Below are 19,539 nucleotides of genomic sequence, written 5' to 3'. Positions count from 1 at the left end.
TCCTGTGTACCTGTTTTGTTGGTGAGACAAAGGATGGGATGAGTATGGTAAGGGTAAGGAGGTGTTGAGCACTCACCTGCTACTCCTGCTGTTCCTGATGTTCCTGCTGTATCTGCTGCTCCTGCTGTACCTGCTGTACCTGCTGTGGGTGAGACAAATGATGGGATAAGTATGGGAAAGGTAAGAAGGTGTTTTGCACTCACCAGCTGCTCATGTTGCTCCTGATGTTCCTGCTGCTCCTGATGTTACTGTTGCTCATACTGCTCCTTACTTTCCTGCTGTATCTGTTGCCCTTCTGTTCTTGCTGTGGGTGAGACAGGGGATGTGATAAGTATGGGAAGGGTAGGGAGGTGTTGTGCACTCACCTGCTGCTCTTAGTGGTCCTGATGTTCCTGCTGCTCCTGATGTTCCTGCTGCTCCTGATGTTCCTGTTGCTCCTGATGTTCCTGCTGCTCCTGATGTTCCTGCTGCTCCTGATGTTCCTGCTGCTCCTGATCTTCCTGATGTTCCTGCTGCTCCTTACTTTCCTGCTGTATCTGCTGCCCTTCTGTTCTTGCTGTGGGTGAGAAAGGGGATGTGATAAGTATGGGAAGGGTAGGGAGGTGTTGTGCACTCACCTGCTGCTCCTAGTGGTCCTGATGTTCCTGCTGCACCTGATGTTCTTGCTGCTTCTGTTGTTGCTGCTGTATCTAATGCTCCTGCTGTTCCTGCTTCTCCTGATGTTCCTGCTGTACCTGCAATGAGTGAGACAAGGGATGGGATAAGTATGGGATGTGTGGGGAGGTGTTGCGCACTCACCTGCTGCTCCTGATGTTCCTGCTGCTTCTGATGTTGTTGCTTTACCGTTCCCTGTGTTCCTGATGCCCCTGCTGTTCCTGTGAGTGAGAGAAGGGATGGGATAAGCATGGGGAAGGTATAGAGGTATTGTGCATTCACCTGCTGTTCCCGCTGCTACTGAAACTCCCGTTTCTTCTGGCGTTCCTGTTGTATCTGCTGCTCCTGCTGTAGGTGAGACAAGGGATGGGATAAGTATGGGTAGGGAAAGGTGTTGTGCACTCACCTGCTGCTCCTGCTGCTTCTTATGTTCCTGTTACTCCTGATGTTCCTGTTACTCCTGATGTTCCTGCTGCTCCAGCTGCTCCTGATGTTTCTGCTTTTCCTGCTGTGGGTGAGACTAGGTATATGATAAGCAATGGAAGAGAAATGTTTTATGCACTCACCTGCTGCTCCTATCTGATTGGTCTTGATTTTCCTGCTGCACCTGACGTTCTTACTGCTCCTAATTTTCTTGCTGTATCCGTTGGTCCTGCTGTTCCTGGTGCTCCTGATGTTCCTGCTGTATCTGCTATGGGTGAGACAAGGGATGGGAAGGGCAGGGAGGAGTTGTGCACTCACCTGCTGCTCCTGATGCTCCTTTTGTATCTGCTGCTCCTGCTGCTTCTGATGTTCTGGCTGTGGATGAAACAAGGGATGGGATAAGTCTGGGAAGGGTAGGGAGGTGTTGTGCACTCACCTGTGGATGTTCCTGTTTCTCCTGATGTTCCTGCTGCTCCTGGTTTTCCTGCTGCTCCTGATGTTCCTGCTACTCCTGCTAGTCCTGATGTTCCTTTTGTTCCTGTTGTGGGTGAGACAAGGGGTGGGATCAGTATGAGGCGGGTAAGTAAATGCTGTTCACTACTCACTTGCTGCTCCTGATGTTTCCTGCTGTATCTGCTGCTGCTGCTTTTCCTGATGTTCCTGCTGTGTTGGTGAGACAAAGGATGGGATAAGTATGGGAAGGGTAAGGAGGTGTTGTGCACTCACCTGCTGCTACTGATATTCCTGCTGCTCCTAATATTCCTCCTGTTCCTGATGTTCCTGTCGCTCCTGCTGCTCATGATGTTCCTGCTGCTCCTGCTGTAGGTGAGACAAGATATGGGATAAGCATGATAAGTATGGTATGGGTAAATGAACAAGGAAGTCTGGTGTATCCTCAAATTGGAATCAAATTGGTGGTCAGTGAATCTACTTTTTATGGTGGGACAAGGGGTGGGACAAAGGTGGGGAAGCTAGGGAGGTGCTGTGCACACACCTCCCCTGCTCTCCTGGGAAGGTTGGGGAGGTGCTGCGCACTCACCTCCCCTACTCCCCTGGGCAGCTCCATCACCGTGTTGTGTGTTTTTAAGCACACATGATGATGCAGTGGATGCTCTTTGAAGTTTTTTGTAAGTTCCGAGTGGGGTTCGAACCCATGCTTCCCTCACACCAATCTTAAAGTTCATCACTCTACCACTGAGCCACGAGGGCCCAACATAATTTTTGCAAAGTTAGCCTATTTCCCCATATTGTGTTCACACCGCAATATGTGTTAAAGAAGAACTGCTGTGTATTATAATAATTTTATTAATACATTATGTATTAATGTGTTTAGTCTCAGGTTTGAATCATGGCGTCCCACACTCAGAGTTGCCAAGACCGCCACTCTCTCCGCTGAGCCCTACATGGCTAGGAGTTAAGAAGATATATTTGAATACAGCATTTCCCTGTGTGGATATGCCACGCCGAAAGTTCAGTAAGAGTTACTGCTGTCCATTTTAATGTGAGTGTTCATCCTCACAAGGATAATTAGATCAGCTGTGGTACTGTGGAGTGCTGTGGGAGTAACAGTCATGGAGAACAAATAATAAATAGTAGATGAGATCAAGGAGCTCTAAAGCGGTCAGCGATGCTTGGGTCTTGAGCAGCTTGTGGGAACCCTCCCCTGTGTTGTTGTGACTGGCACACGCGCTGCCCCACCACCACCACAACACACCTCTACACCTGTCCATTCTGCAGCACGAGGGACCCAGTGCACCAACAATTAAGGTCCTGCAATATAGGAATCAAATTTGGTTCATAAAAAAAAACAATATATATATATATATATATATATATATATATATATATATATATATATATATATATATATATATATATATATATATATATATATATATATATATATATATATATATATATATAAAATGATTATTGGGGTGACCTTACACAGTGTTGTGAGGATCATCTGATCTGTGTATAATTTATTGCATAACTTTATCCATGTTAAACAAGCATTGCACATGTAGTGTGATTCATAACTGGTGAAACACTGTAGTGATAATATTAAGCAAGGTCGTACTTACGCATGTCTGCTGTCACTAGGGATTACGTATGATTGAGTGTTGGGTTCTGTTATTATGTGTTATTGTATCTTATGTGTTATACGAGTATGTTTATTGTATTGTTTTGGACTTGAGATATCTGTTGTAACATTGATGTAAGTTTCGTGGCGCTGTTGCGCATCTCAGACGTCTCTTGACTAGTGAGTTGTCTTGTGGGTAGGGGGAGTGTGAGGATGGCACTGTCTGTCTGTCCGGTCACCGGCTCGCCAGCTCGTCCCTGATCCTATTTAGTGGTGTGACTGACCATGGATTGCTGGCTACATGAGTGCTGATACTACTGTGAATACTACTGTGATACTACTGTGAGTTTGTTGAATGTGTTTATTGCCGATCATTGATCAGTTGAGGCTCATTAAAGGTAGTTCGCCATGTAGGGAACTCCTCACCGGAGGTACGATGATTGAGACCGCAATGTAGTAGCTTCATGTTTTCAGGTTGACACACTGCAGCGGCTGACTACAGCTGCTCTGAGAATCTTGTATTACATGAGTAGCAAGAAATTTACAAGAATATGTGTGTGTGTATACTTATATAACAATTTGTTTCTCTTTCTTGGTTTGATGAAGTCGTTCAGTACTGATAGACCTTACTTTAGAGTATTCTTTTCTTAATCTGAAATTTTCTCATTAGTAATTGTTGGGATAACCTGTGAATGATGTGTTATCATATATTTAGCATATGTTTGTGCAATGTGATGATACGCTTACCTCCCTACGTTGAATAGTACATCTACAATAAAGGATCCGGTATACGGCGGGCCTTTCCATCCCCTCGGACGAGACAATTCAACAGTGCAGTGCCATGGAGAAACTAGTCAAGGAACGTGCCGCCGCAAAGCGAACCTTCACGAGGAAGGCCAACGTCCTGAAGACCAGACTCAGCCCTGGAGACCCAGTCGACATACGACACCAGTGGGTTCACGAAGCTCAACAAATAAATGAGTCGGACAACCTTTTACAAGTGTTCATTGACTTGCTTTTGAAGGAGAGGGATGTGTGCGTTTACTTGGAATCTGACATCCGTTCCAACCTTCAGAAGGCAACATTTAACGCAACTAATGTTGATTATGTAGGTGAGACAAAAGGTGAGCCTTGTGAATTGATAGAAACACTGAAGGAATTGAAGTCCTCTCAGTGCCTCGTTGTGGATTGTCTCAACAACATGACTCAATTAGTGTTAAACTCTCAGCCAGGAAATAATGGGAACTCTGTTCAGGTTAAACCTGTAGGAAAGAGATGCGTGTATCATGATACGGATTTGCATCAGACAGTAGACTGTAATGGCTTCAGCAGAATGGACGCCTTAGATAAATTCAAGTTATTAAGGCAAAGGGAGTTTGTTTCAAGTGTCTTATCGTTCCACATCACACCGCCAAAACCTGTAAAAGAAAAGTAAGGTGTGGGATTCTGCTTAACGGTGTTCAGTGTACTGCAGACCATCATCGTAGTTTACATGACATGTTTGGGAATCTTTGACAAACAGCTTCGCCTAGTGCTGTTAGTAATTACTGTTAGTAATCATGTGAAGGTTTATTGTTGATGACTGGCAGTGTTTATTGCCATGGAGAACACCTCACTACTCTTTATGATTCATAAGAACAAAAGAACATAAGAAATAAGGGAAGCTGCAAGAAGCGACCAGGCTTACACGTGGCAGTCCCAGTATAAAATATACCTACCTATTTCCATCTATTATCCCCATCCATAAACTTGTCTAATCATCTCTTAAAGCTCTCTAGTGTCCTAGCACTAACAACATGATTACTGAGTCCGTTCCACTCATCTACCACTCTATTTGAGAACCAATTTTTTCCTGTCTCCTTCCTAAACCTAAATTTTTCAAGCTTGTACCCGTTATTTCTTGTTCTACCCTGGTTGCTGATCCTAAGAATTTTGCCTACATCCCCCTTGTTATAACCCTTATACCACTTAAATACTTCTATCAGGTCCCCCTCTTAACCTACGTCTCTCTAAAGAATGTAAATTTAACAGCTTCAACCTCGCCTCGTAAGGAATACTCCTCATCCCCTGTATCCTTTTAGTCCTTCTCCTCTGTACTGATTCTAATAGACCTATATCTTTCCTATAATGTGGGGACCAGAACTGCACAGCGTAGTCTAGATGAGGTCTGACCAGCGCCTAGTATAACTTTAATACTACTTCCGGCCTTCTACTTTTAACACTTCTAAAAATGAATCCTATTACCCTATTTGCCCTGTTTTTGGCTTCTATGCATTGTTTCCCTAGACGGAGTTCAGAGTTAACTATAACTCCTAAATCTTTCTCGTACCCTGTACCTACCAGAGTTTGGTTGTTTAATGTGTACCTATTGTGTGGGTTTCCTCTACCTACGCTAAGCACTTTGCATTTATTGATATTAAATTGCATTTTCCATCTATCCGTCCATTCATTCATTTTATCTAAATTTGCCTGCAAGGCGATGGCATCCGATTCTGACATAATAAATCTACCTATCTTGGTGTCATCCGCAAATTTACTAACATCTCTACTAATTCCACTATCCAAGTCATTGATATATATTAGAAATAGCAATGGCCCTAATACTGATCCCTGTGGCACCCCACTAATTACATGACCCCACTCATTACCCGTTCATTACCACTCTCTGTCGCCTGTCACTAGGCCATGACCCTATCCAGCCTAACATCTTCCCATCCATCGCGTGTGCCCTAACCTTTCTCAGGAGCCTTTGATGGGGTACCTTGTCAAATTCTTTACTAAAGTCCAGATATAAGATATCATAACTATCACCATTATCTACTGCCTCGTACACCTTACTGTAAAAACTTAACAAATTTGTCAGGCAAGACTTCCCCTTCGTGGAGCCATGCTGTGACTGATTTATCAAGTTATGTTTGTCTAAATGTTCCCTAATGTTCCTCGCTATTATTGACTCTAACATTTTACCTACAACTGAAGTTAAGCTGACAGGTCTATAGGCAGACGCTAAAGTTTTATCTCCTTTCTTAAAGATGGGTACTACATTAGCCTGCCTCCACATTACTGGTACCTCACCCGACTCCAGTGATTTCCTAAAGACAGAAACTAACGGCTCACTAATAATCTCTTTGCATTCCTTAAGTATTCTGGGATATATTTCATCTGGTCCTGGTGTCTTGAACTTTTTAAGCCTATCTATCTCCTGTTCCACTATCTCCCTAGTTATGGAAATATCTGTCAGCTTCTCATTCTCCTGTGCTCTAAACACCTGTTCACTACCTGGCATATCCTGCATGTTTTCTTGGGTGAAGACAGTTAAAAAATACTCATTCAGAAGTTTACTAATCTCCTCCCCAGAACTAACCAGCTCCCCATCTGCTGCCTTTAATGAACCTATAGTATCCTTATTCTTCGTCCTGTATACCTGATAAAATCCCTTGGGGTCCGTCTTCGCCTGGCTGGCTACCTTTAATTCATAATTGTCCTTAGCTTTCCTCGTTAACTTCCTGACTGTTCTAACTAATTCATTATATTGTGTCCTTAAAACTTCTTCATCTGCCCTTAATCTCTTATATATACTTCTCTTACGCCCTATATAATGCTTTAACCTAGCAGTCATCCATTTAGGGTCATTTTTTTGTGATCTTATTGTCCTATACGGGATATTTGCTAACTGACCTCTATGAACTTTTATCTACGAAATATTTATACAATTCATCTACATTTACCTCACCTAATCCCGTCTTTGCGGCCCCTACCATCCTCTCCACTCCCTCAGCTATTCGCTTCGACCTCACCTCTCTCATTTCAGCATGACCTGACATTCCAACATACTCACACCTATCTCCCCCTTCCTCTTTCCTCCTCCCCTTCCGGACACATGTTCCCTCCTCTTGTCCTACACACTCACGCCTCACCTCACCTCTCTCATCCTGTCTTATCTCTCTGAACTCCGTCCCTGACCTGACCTCACCCTGCATCCTTTGCCAGTCCACTCCTTGGAGGTAGCTTTTTGATTCTTCAAAATCTGCTCTCCTAAAGTCAGGTATTTTACTAGTGTTTTTGTTTCTAACAGTTTCTTCCCATTCTAGATTGTACCTAATTTCCCTATGGTCACTGTTACCTAGCTGTCCTCCAACCTCTACCAGCGTGACTGCTTCCTCCCTGTTAGTAAGAATTAAATCTAGAATATTATTCCCCCTTGTGGGTTCTACGACTACCTGTTTTAAAAGATTCAGGTTCCAACATCTCACTCATCCGCACTAATTGTGCACGGGAGAGAACTTGCACTTGACATAACAAAAGTTGGGAACCAAAGGGAGACTGTTAACTCTCATATGTGTGATGTACCCCTTCTAGACTCGGCTGGAAATACTTGGTGTATATCAGCGTGTGGCACTGATGAGGTGACAGCCCCGTTAGTGAAGGTGAACCATCAGACGCTTGTTCAGCTTTTTCCCAGGCTAGCAGGCTTGCATTTTTGACGACCCCATGGAACTATAGACTTATTAATTGGAAATGATCACTGTGGAGTTTTTGCCGCAAGTTGATGAGACTACTGGAAATCTCCAGTTAATGAAGAATTCCTTCTGGTATGTGCTGAGGGGATCTCACCCGTCCCTAGGAGTTGCGAACATGTCAACCCCACACACGTGCGAGTCAACCATGTTAGCGTTGAAGACTATCAGTATACTGAACCGATGACTAAATCAAGGACCAAAGATGATCTGGAATACTTCTTTTCAATGGAAAGTCTGGGAATATCCTGCAGTCCAAAATGTAGATGTGGCAACTGTGTGCACGGGAACAAGGTCTTTAGATTGAAGGAGGACCGGGAGGTGGAACTAATAACGAAGGGCTTGCAATATGATGATGATCCTAAACAATGGACGGTGTGCTACCTGTGGGTGAACTTGAACTTACCAAACAGTGTTTCTTCTGCCATTGCCAGACTGAATGCTTCTGAGAAAACACTGCTGAAGCTCGGGACAAGTTACTGTGAGGCATACCAGGCACAGATAGACGATATGGTCGAGCGAGGAGTAGCCAGGGAGTTGTTCCGGAGAGAAATAAAGGCCTGTCCATACCAGGAAACATTGTTTGGAAACAAGGTTGCCAACTGTTTCCTAACAGTTGGGAAACAGTTTCTCGGAAAATGTTTCCCAATAGTTTGCTAACAGTTGGGAAACTATTTCCAGACAGCTTGGAAACAGTTCGCAAAGTGTTTCCACACAATGTTTCCTGTCCAGACCTCAGTTGTCGTCAGGATGCCTGTGAGTGTAGAAATTGCTGCAGCAGCCTCTGTACTTTATGTAGCACTTTCAATAATACACTCAAGAAAGGGCAAGAAAAAGAAAAAGAGATGGGTAAGGAAATTTCTAGGAAAAGGACCCTTTCATGGTGACTTGCTTTTCGCGGATCTGAAAAGTTTATCAGCAATGACCGTCAAGGCACCCATCTTCTTCATCTTATTCCTATAATGTCCACATGTCACATCCCACAATGCTGGGGATGAATGAAGCAATTCAATAAGTTCTAGTGTTTTCTCTGCTGACCACATGGTGTTGTCACTGCAAGCCTCGTGCGGGTACTGATTCATCACTTCCGCCATACACACACACACACACACACACACACACACACACACACACACACACACACACACACAGTGTTTCCCATTCTGGATGGGAAACAAATACACGTTAAATATTGTTAGGAAACAGTTTCCCAACTGTTTCCTAACCGTTTCCAAACAGCTTGAAACAGTTTGCTAACTTTGTTTCCCAACTGTTTCCAACAGTTTCATAACAGTTGGGAAAATGTTTCCAAGCTGTGGGGAAACTGCTGGAAACAGTTGGGAAACATTGTTTCCAAACAATGTTTCTTTGTTGTGGACAGGCCTTAACACGACACAAAGATCCAGTTTTTTTATATACCACACTCAGGGGTGTTAAAACCAGATTCTGTGTCTACTCCTCTTAGAATCGTGTTCAGTTACTCCACAAAATATTTGGGCCACACACTGAATGAATATTGGGCTAAAGACCTGATGTACTTAACAATCTTTTAGGAGCATTACAAAGATTCCAGGAGGATCAGGTCGGATTGACTTGCGATATCTGGAAGATGTATAACTCTGTGAGAATGTCTGAGTTTGACCAACATTGTCATAGATTCCTTTGGAGAAATTTTGAGGCTTCTCGTGCCCCAGATTAATGCGTGTTGACTTTTGTCCCCATTGGCGACAAATCAAGTGGCTCGATAGCCACGGTGGCTCTGAAAAATACTGCGTTAAAATATGTCCATGAATACCTCCAGGCTTCGCAGTTCATCGTGAGGAACAGTTATGTGGACGATATCCTAATTGCTGTCAAGTCCCTTGATGCCGCTAAACAAGTTATTAAGGATGTGGAGTCTGTTCTTTATCGAGGGGGTTTTAAGGTTAAATACTGGAAGGTTTCTGGCAAAGAACATGAATCTGAAGCAACAGTGAATCCTCCTCAATCAGACAAGGAAAAAAACTTCAAGAATTGTATGGCATCCCAAGGCTGATTTCCTTTCCTTTAACGTGAAAATCAACTTCTCCCCTAATCTAACAAACTTCATGTGCTTCCAAAGTTAACGCTGAATCAACTACGGTCGGAGATGTCACGAAGTATGACAAAGAGGCTCCTATCAAGCCAAATTGCCAGCCAGTATGACCCTCTTGGGTTGATTGCACCTGTAACATTGCAAGGGAAACTAATGATGAGGACTCTTGTAGGGAGAGGTCTTATGGATGGGATGGTGTCATACCAGTTTCTGTGAGAGCTGACAGGCTGGAGTACTTCATGTCCTTATTCACAGTAGAACAACTTCATTTTCCCAGGGAGGTCAGACCAAGGAACGCCATCGGTCATCCAAAGCTGATTGTCTTTTCTGACAGTAGTTCAGTAGCCTTTGGAACGTGCGCTTACATGAGGTGGGATCTAAATGATGGAACATTCTTTTCTCGACTCTTGATGGCGAAGACAAAATCAGCTCCCCTACGTCAGCTGAACATTCCTCGCTTGGAGTTGTGCGGGATCACTCACTGGAGCCAGGTTAAGACAAACAATAGTGAAAGAAATGACATTCCTTTACTCGTGTCTTCCATGTAACTGATTCTGCAATCATCTGAGTTCAAATTCAAAAGGAGAGTTATGCCTTTGCGACCTTTACAGCGAGAAGAGTAGCTGAAATTTAATCCAAGACCGATCCTGACAAGTGGTGGTGGGTGCCTAGTGAATGTTACCCTGCAGATCTTCTAACACGAGTCACACAACCAGAAGAGTTGCACAGTAATTCTACGTGGCAAAGGGGACCAGAGTTCCTCTCTCATCCAGTAGAAGAAGAAGAAGCCTTTGCGAAAAGATCTGGTAGATGAGTTGCCAGACCGGACTGAGACATCGATCGCGCACACCCAGTCTGCTGTAGATGATATGGACATTATCGATGTGAGGTTTAGTAGTTTCGAAAAAAATTATGAGGTAACTGGTAGAATCCTAAATGCCTAAAAGAACAAGTCCCTTGGTGCAATTTCTGTTTCGCATCCACTGATGACTTATTAACAGCTGAGAGTTGGTGGACAAAGCGGGTGCACACTACTTTACATCCAGATTGGGAAATCATTACCGTCGGTTGGGACCAGTCCTGAGAGAGGATGGCATCATCACAGTAGGAGAGCGCATCCCTAAGTGGTTAAAAGACTATTACAATCAAAATGAGTATATTCTGCTGCCTCCCAACCATCCCTTTACAACGTTATATGTGAGATATGCGCATGAGGCTGACCATTCTGGCATTGAATCCACCCTTGCCAAAATACAAACTAAATTCTGGATTCCTACTGTTCACAAACTTATAAGGTTGGTTGAGGGGAAATCCACTTATTGTCGGAGGCTGAAGAAAATTGCTGAAGATCAAATAATGGGTCAACTTCCCCCCAGAGCGCTTGAAATCGTCATCGCCATTCCTGAACACCGCTTCGGATCTCTTTGGACCCTTCATGGTTAAGGACACGGTCAAAAGACGTACTAAGCACAAGGCTTATGGAGTAATTTTTATTTACTTGTCAACAAGAGCTGTTTACATTGACCTGGTGGAAGGGTATGGGACTAATCTATATGGGACTATCGATATAAAGAAACAGCTTAAAGGTTGAAGGGGAGTTGCGTTGGGTACTCTCACTCTCTGAGAGTTAAGAACTCAGACGAGCGGCGAGACGGAGAAGGAAGAGAAGAACCAAGAGGAAGAGGAGGAGGAGTAGAAAGAAGAGAAAAGCATCTGTTGTTGCTGCTGCCGCTGCTGCTGTTGTTGTTGCTGTTGCTGCTACCCTTGGATCTTCTATTGCATCTACTGCTGTTGATGCTGCATCTATTGCATCTGCTGCTGCTGCTGCTGTTGCTGCTGCTGGTGCTGGTGCTGCTGCTGCTGCTGGTGCTGCTGCTTTACCTCCTCTCGTACCTGCTGCTTCTGCTACTCCTGATGTGTGCTCCTGCAGTACCTGCTGCTCTTGATGATCCTACTGCTGCTGCTGTACCTGTAGCTCTTGGTTATGATGCTCCTGCTGGGACAAGGAAAGGAATAGTGGTGGGGAAGGCAGGGAGGTGTTTAGCTCTCACCTAGTGCTCTTGTTCTTCCTGCTGTTCCTGCTGTTCCTATTTACGATGCTCTTGTTGCGACAAGAGATGGGATAAGGAGTAGGGAAGGCAGGGTTATGTGACGCCCTCAACTGCTGCTGTACGTTCAGTGGGTGAGACAAGGGATGGGATAAGTATGGAGAGGGTAAGGCACACTCACCTGATGCTCCTGAAACTGCTGCTCCTGCTGCTGCTCCTCCTGTTGTGGGTGAGACAAGGAATGGGATGATTATGGGAATTGTAGGGAAGTGTTGTGTGCTCACCTGCTTCTCCTGTTTTACCTGCTGCACCTGCTGTTCCTGCTGCTCGTGATGTTCCTGCTGCTCCTGATGTACCTGCTGTGACAGAGACAATGGATGGGATAAGCATGGGAATGGTAGGGAGGTGCTGTGCACTCACCTGCTGCTCCTGCTGCTCCTGCTGCTGCTGATGTACCTGCTGTGGGAGAGACAAGGGATGGGATAAGCATGGGAATGGCAGGGAGGTGTTGTGCACTCACCTGCTGCTCCTGCTGTTTTTGTTGCTACTTATATTCCTGCTGCTCCTGCTGTTCCTGATGTTCGTGCTGCTCTTTATGTTGCTGCTGCTCCTACTGTATCTGCTGAGGGAGATAAGGTATTGGATAAGTATGGAAAGGTTAGGGAGTTGTTGTGCACTCACCTGCTGCTCCTACTGATCCTGATGTTCCTGTTGTTCCTGATGTTCATGCTAGTCCTGCTGTTCCTGCTGCTCCTAATGTTCCTACATTTCCTACTGTGGGTAAGACAAGGGATGGGATGAGTATGGGAAGGTTAAGGTACTGTGTACTCACCTGCTGCTCCTGCTGCTCCTGATGTTCTTGATGTATCTGTTGCTTCTGCTGTTCCTGCTCCTCCTGATGCTCATGCTGTACCTTGTTTTGGTGAGACAAAGAATGGGATAAGTATGGAAAGTGTAGGGAGGTGATGTGCACTCACCTGTTGCTTCTGCTGCTCCTGAAGTTCCTGCTGCTCCTGATGTTCCTGCTGCACGTGCTGCCCCTGCTGTTCGCTCCTGCTGCTCCTGATTTTCCTGTTGTGGGATGGGATCAGTATGGGGAAGGTAAGTAGGTGGTGTGCACTCACTTGCTGCTCCTGATGTTCCTGCTGTATCTGCTGCTCCTGCTTTTCCTGCTGCTCCTGATGTTCTCGCTGTATCTATTTCTCCTGCTTTCCCTGGTGCTCCTGATGTTCCTGTGTACCTGCTTTGTTGGTGAGACAAAGGATGGGATGAGTATGGTAAGGGTAAAGAGGTGTTGAGCACTCACCTGCTACTCCTGCTGCTCCTGATGTTCCTGCTGTATCTGCTGCTCCTGCTGTACCTGCTGTGGGTGAGACAAATGATGGGATAAGTATGGGAAAGATAAGAAGGTGTTTTGCACTCACCTACTGCTCATGTTGCTCCTGATGTTCCAGCTGCTCCTGATGTTCCTGCTGCTCCTGCTGCTCCTGATGTTACTGCTGCTCCTAATGTTACTGTTGCTCATACTGCTCCTTACTTTCCTGCTGTATCTGCTGCCCTTCTGTTCTTGCTGTGGGTGAGACAGGTGATGTGATAAGTATGGGAAGGGTAGGGAGGTGTTGTGCACTCACCTGCTGCTCTTAGTGGTCCTGATGTTCCTGCTGCTCCTGATGTTCCTGTTGCTCCTGATGTTCCTGCTGCTCCTGATGTTCCTACTGCTCCTGATCTTCCTGATGTTCCTGCTGCTCCTTACTTTCCTGGTGTATCTGCTGCCCTTCTGTTCTTGCTGTGGGTGAGAAAGGGGATGTGATAAGTATGGGAAGGGTAGGGAGGTGTTGTGCACTCACCTGCTGCTCCTAGTGGTCCTGATGTTCCTGCTGCACCTGATGTTCTTGCTGCTTCTGTTGTTGCTGTTGTATCTCCTGCTCCTACTGTTCCTGCTTCTCCTGATGTTCCTGCTGTACCTGCAGTGGATGAGACAAGGGATGGGATAAGTATGGGATGTGTGGGAGGGTGTTGCGCATTCACCTGCTGCTCCTGATGTTCCTGCTGCTTCTGATGTTGTTGCTTTACCGTTCCCTGTGTTCCTGATGCCCCTGCTGTTCCTGTGAGTGAGAGAAGGGATGGGATAAGTATGGGGAGGGTATAGAGGTATTGTGCATTCACCTGCTGTTCCCGCTGCTGCTGAAATTCCCGTTTCTTCTGACGTTCCTGTTGTATCTGCTGCTCCTGCTGTAGGTGAGACAAGGGATGGGATAAGTATGGGTAGGGAAAGGTGTTGTGCACTCACCTGCTGCTCCTGCTGCTTCTTATGTTCCTATTACTCCTGATGTTCCTGTTACTCCTGATGTTCCTGCTGCTCCAGCTGCTCCTGATGTTTCTGCTTTTCCTGCTGTGGGTGAGACTAGGGATATGATAAGCAATGGAAGAGAAATGTTTTATGCACTCACCTGCTGCTCCTATTGATTGGTCTTGATTTTCCTGCTGCACCTGACGTTCTTACTGCTCCTAATTTTCTTGCTGTATCCGCTGGTCCTGCTGTTCCTGGTGCTCCTGATGTTCCTGCTGTACCTGCTGTGGGTGAGACAAGGGATGGGAAGGGTAGGGAGGAGTTGTGCACTCACCTGCTGCTCCTGATGCTCCTTTTGTATCTGCTGCTCCTGCTGCTTCTGATGTTCTGGCTGTGGATGAAACAAGGGATGGGATAAGTCTGGGAAGGGTAGGGAGGTGTTGTGCACTCACCTGTGGATGTTCTTGTTTCTCCTGATGTTCCTGCTGCTCCTGGTTTTCCTGCTGCTCCTGATGTTCCTGCTGCTCCTGCTAGTCCTGATGTTCCTTTTGTTCCTGTTGTTGGTCAGACAAGGGGTGGGATCAGTATGTTGCGGGTAAGTAAATGCTGTTCACTACTCACTTGCTGCTCCTGATGTTTCTGCTATATCTGCTGCTGCTTTTCCTGACGTTCCTGCTGTGTTGGTGAGACAAAGGACGGGATAAGTATGGGAAGGGTAAGGAGGTGTTGTGCACTCACCTGCTACTCCTGCTGTTCCTGCTGCTACTGATATTCCTGCTGCTCCTGATGTTCCTGCTGTAGGTGAGACAAGGTATGGGATAAGCATGATAAGTATGGTATGGGTAAATAATCAAGGAAGTCTGGTGTATCCTCATGTTGCTGAAGGAATCAAATTGGTGGTCAGTGAATCTACTTTTTATGGTGGGACAAGGGGTGGGACAAAGGTGGGGAAGCTAGGGAGGTGCTGTGCACACACCTCCCCTGCTCTCCTGGGAAGGTTGGGGAGGTGCTGCGCACTCACCTCCCCTACTCCCCTGGGCAGCTCCATCACCGTGTTGTGTGTTTTTAAGCACACATGATGATGCAGTGGATGCTCTTTGAAGTTTTTTTGTAAGTTCCGAGTGGGGTTCGAACCCATGCTTCCCTCACACCAATCTTAAAGTTCATCACTCTACCACTGAGCCACGAGGGCCCAACATAATTTTTGCAAAGTTAGCCTATTTCCCCATATTGTGTTCACACCGCAATATGTATTAAAGAAGAACTGCTGTGTATTGTAATTATTTTATTAATACATTATGTATTGATGTGTTTAGTCTCAGGTTTGAATCATGGCGTCCCACACTCAGAGTTGCCAAGACCGCCACTCTCTCCGCTGAGCCCTACATGGCTAGGAGTCAAGAAGATATATTTGAATACAGCATTTCCCTGTCTGGATATGCCGCGCCGAAAGTTCAGTAAGAGTTACTGCTGTCCATTTTAATGTGAGTGTTCATTGTCACAAGGATAATTAGATCAGCTGTGGTACTGTGGAGTGCTGTGGGAGTAACAGTCATGGAGAACAAATAATAAATAGTAGATAAGGTCAAGGAGCTCTAAAGCGGTCAGCGATGCTTGGGTCTTGAGCAGCTTGTGGGAACCCTCCCCTGTGTTGTGTTGTGACTGGCATACTGTATTTCCTTGCAAACATTTGGCCACTCAGCAATAACATGAATGAAGATGAAAATATTTCCATGCAGTAAGTATAATGACAGCCTGGCAATAAATACAACACTTCATGAGTCACAGTATTACATTGTGAAGAGATGAAAAACCACAATAACAGTACAAGTAGTTACCACAGTACTCACTATCTGCCAGGCTGTCTGTTACATTAACCCAACAAAACAGCTTATCATTCACTGTAGCAGGAGCGTTGCATGCCGCAGTGTGCAGATAAAGAGCGCCACAGTGCTAAACTATCACATTTTTTAATGGTGGCCCACCACCACCACAACACACCTCTACACCTGTCCATTCTCCAGCACGAGCGGGACTCAGCGCACCAGCAATTCAGGTCCTGCAATGTAGGAATCAAATTTGGTACTTGAAGATAAAAAATAACTAAATAAAATTAATTCCTTAAAAGATGTGTGTGTGTGTGTGTGTGTGTGTGTGTGATTCACCTCCGGTCGTCTGCTGGTCACCCAACCAGCTATTCCCCTACGGAAAGAGCTCAAACTAATAGTGACCGATCTTTGGGAAGGACTGAGACCACTTACACACCACACACCGGGACAGTGAGGTCACAGACCTCGGGTTACATCCCGTACCTACTTGCTGCTAGGTGAACAGGGACTACACATTAAGAGGCTCACCCATTTGCCTCGCCGCTCCCAGGATTCGAACCCGGACCTTCTTGGTGTGTGTGTGTGTGTGTGTCTATATATATATATATATATATATATATATATATATATATATATATATATATATATATATATATATATATATATATATATATATATATATATATATATATATATATATTCATTCAATATCTTGAGCAGTAAGAGGAGAGATTAACTATCCATTATGTTTTCCATAACATTAATATCGTAAGCCAGGAAAATCAGTTTTAACCTTAAGTATTTTCAATACTACTAGAAATTTGATGCAGTCAGAAAACAGGTATATTGATAAAGAAAAGTAAAAGGTTATCTTGCGAACATGAGAAAGCGTCCACGGGAATTCCTCTAAAGTTGTAAGTAGCAGCTCAAGTTTATAATGCAATCACTCCTATCCTCATATTAGATGTGAGGATAACGAAGGATTTACAAGTGATGGGAAATATTCCTTACAAGGGAAGTTTGATGTAACAGTCCTTATAGAGGCGAAGGCTGGAGGGAGTCCGACAAAGATCTTCAGAAGGCAACTGGGATATAATTAACAAGGGTGACACAAACGAAATCCTTCAGGCTGATAGTCAGGATAGGACAAGAGGTAACGGGTTTAAGCTTGATAACGTTTGATTTTAGAAAAGCGACGGAAAGAAACTTGCTCTAAAGTAAAATGGTAGATAAATAGAATGCACTCACTAATCAGATTGTTTGTGGAGAGAAGAATATTAGATAAACTTTTAAGATAGATATGTTGTATACAGGGGCTGCCTCGCGTAGGCCTGATGGCTTCTTGCAGCTTCCCTTATTTTCTTATGTTCTTATATTTTTAAACGAACAGAGAAAATTAATCAAATAAACAATCATAAATGAACAAATAGAAATTAACTGTAGAAACCAAGATTGTAGTAGTTACAGAATAAGGAAGAAAAGATTGGGTGAAAATGATAGGTGTAGATAGTTATGTTTAATACACGGACTGCCACGTGTAGGCCTCATGACTTTTCCAGCTTCCTTTGTGCTTTAATGAACAAAAGGTCAAAGTATAGCGGTACAAGGATAGATAATTTGTGGGGAAAAGACGAAAGTAGGTAAGAGCACCAAAGAGCAAAAGCAAAATATATTACTGAAATGGTTTGTGAGAGAGAGATAGAGAGAAGGGTAGGATGTGTGTGGCTGGAAAAAAAAAAAACAGATAATAAATGAGAGAGAGAGAGAGAGAGAGAGAGAGAGAGAGAGAGAGAGAGAGAGAGAGAGAGAGAGAGAGAGAGAGAGAGAGAGAGAGAGAGAGAGAGAGAGAGACTTATGAACTCAAGGGAAGACGATCATAGATAAAATAACAAACCAAATTTAGTATATACATACGGTTCTAAATCCATTTATCTATGCATTTTTATACCTTACCATTCATCTGTCTATCTATTTATTTCTTTATCTATCTATCTATCTATCTATCTATCTATCTATCTACCTATCTATCTATCTGTCTGTCTATCTATCTATCTATCTGTACATCTACTTATCTATCTAACATATAGTAGGTTTTTGTACTGGAAAGTAAAAGATTGTTCACTGTCAGGTAAGAAAAATAAAATAAATGAAGGAATTAAGAAGGGCATTCAAGCAAGCTTTGAAGCATGTAAATAAATAAATAAATAAATAAAAATAGGCTTAAATTAGAGCTGATAAGTTGTCAGATTCTCTATATTACAAGAATCCTAAGTTATTTTGGAAAGAGGTAAGAAAAGTAAAAATTAATAAAATGTTTCTTGGTATGAAAATATATGGCGAATGTCATCTGAATTGTATTATCGAAAAGTTTTCAGATAAGTTTAGAAAAAAATATATGATGACTATAAATTTCAAGATGTATAATTTGCTGAAAAATGATGTTCGTAAGGGTGACATAGTGGGGATTATGAGTAGTCAGGATGTGTGTGTAGCGATATCTAAACTTAATTGTGGTATTGGTCTTGATAATGTACATTTAAATAACTTAAAATACTGTACATATGATTTGTTAAAGCTACTTGCTGGCTTATTCTCCGCTTGTATCGTACATGGTAGGTTACCAAAGAAATTGCATTTTGGAATTATGATACCATTGTTAAAAGATTAATATAAAGACTGTTCTTGTATTAATAACTGTAGATCCATCAATTTGTCCCCGGTGTTATTAAAGGTATTTGAATATTGTTTGCAAAACAAAATTACAAAGGTTGAGTTGACCGATAGGCAGCATGGTTTTAGAGTAAACTATTCTATTGCTCCTGCTTGCCTAGTACTTAAACTGTGTTAAGATATATAAATAAAGGATCAAATGTGTATGGATGCTTTCTAGATTTTTTGGATAAAAGCGTTCGATAATATGAATAATTTTAAACTAGTTAATGAGCTCTTGAAGAAAGATGTGCCTCATTATACTGTAAATATTCTATTTATTTTTTCACGAATCAGAACATTATCATCAAGTTTAAAAACTGTCAAGTGAATGGACAATGAAGAATGGAGTTAGACAAAGAGGATTGTTGTCACCATTGTTATTCTCAGTATATATGGATGATGTGTTAAATAAGGTATCTTTTCAGAAGGTTGTATTTAGGCTGAGCATACATATGATCACTTGTGTGGATAACGTGGTGGTGGTGTCGCCCTCTGATAGTGGACTCCATAGGTTGGTAAATACTGTGGTCACTGAAGTTAAGGCGCTGGATTTGTCTATTAACAGTGAAAAATCTGCATGCATGATATCTAAATTCAAGTCATTATGAAGGAAATGCTAATATATATTTGGGAAATGAAACACTGAATGTTGTTAGTGAGCAGACATATCTGGGTTATATAGTAATTTAAATATTATAAGACGTAGAAATAACTTTTATAGTGAGCTTAAATGTATTTTGAAGAAATTTAGTAATACCAGTTAAATTGTGTTTTCAGAGTTGTTTACTTGTTATTGCTTGAATTTTTATGGTGCTGAATCATGGTTTCGTAAGAGGAAGTCATTTGTACCACTGAAACAGTTCGCCGTTGGTTATCATAAGACCATTAAAAAACAAAAAAAAGAAATAT

General features: G+C 43.3%; 1 protein-coding gene across 8 annotated transcripts in view; it reads right to left on the bottom strand.

The window, feature by feature from the left end:
* Window positions 1–19,539, bottom strand: part of LOC135093346 (uncharacterized protein DDB_G0287625-like) — a 104,274-nt gene that overhangs the window by 29,058 nt on the left and 55,677 nt on the right. For 6 of the 8 annotated variants that reach the window (XR_010263319.1, XR_010263318.1, XM_063992559.1 and 3 more), the window contains exons 11-14: window positions 14,542–14,643; window positions 1,804–1,896; window positions 1,514–1,615; window positions 618–734 (exon numbers count right to left, since the gene is read on the bottom strand). Coding sequence is in view for 6 of the 8 variants with exons in the window: in XM_063992559.1 (XP_063848629.1) it covers window positions 618–734; window positions 1,514–1,615; window positions 1,804–1,896; window positions 14,542–14,643 (414 nt within the window). In the remaining 2 variants the exon portion in view is untranslated. The remainder of the gene's footprint in view (window positions 1–617; window positions 735–1,513; window positions 1,616–1,803; window positions 1,897–14,541; window positions 14,644–19,539) is intronic. The other 2 variants (XM_063992561.1, XM_063992563.1) reach the window with 1 other exon arrangement.

The sequence above is a fragment of the Scylla paramamosain genome, chromosome 42, assembly GCF_035594125.1.
Source record: "Scylla paramamosain isolate STU-SP2022 chromosome 42, ASM3559412v1, whole genome shotgun sequence".
NCBI classification, from domain to species: Eukaryota; Metazoa; Arthropoda; class Malacostraca; order Decapoda; family Portunidae; genus Scylla; species Scylla paramamosain.
This window is presented reverse-complemented; position numbering and strand designations above follow the sequence as displayed.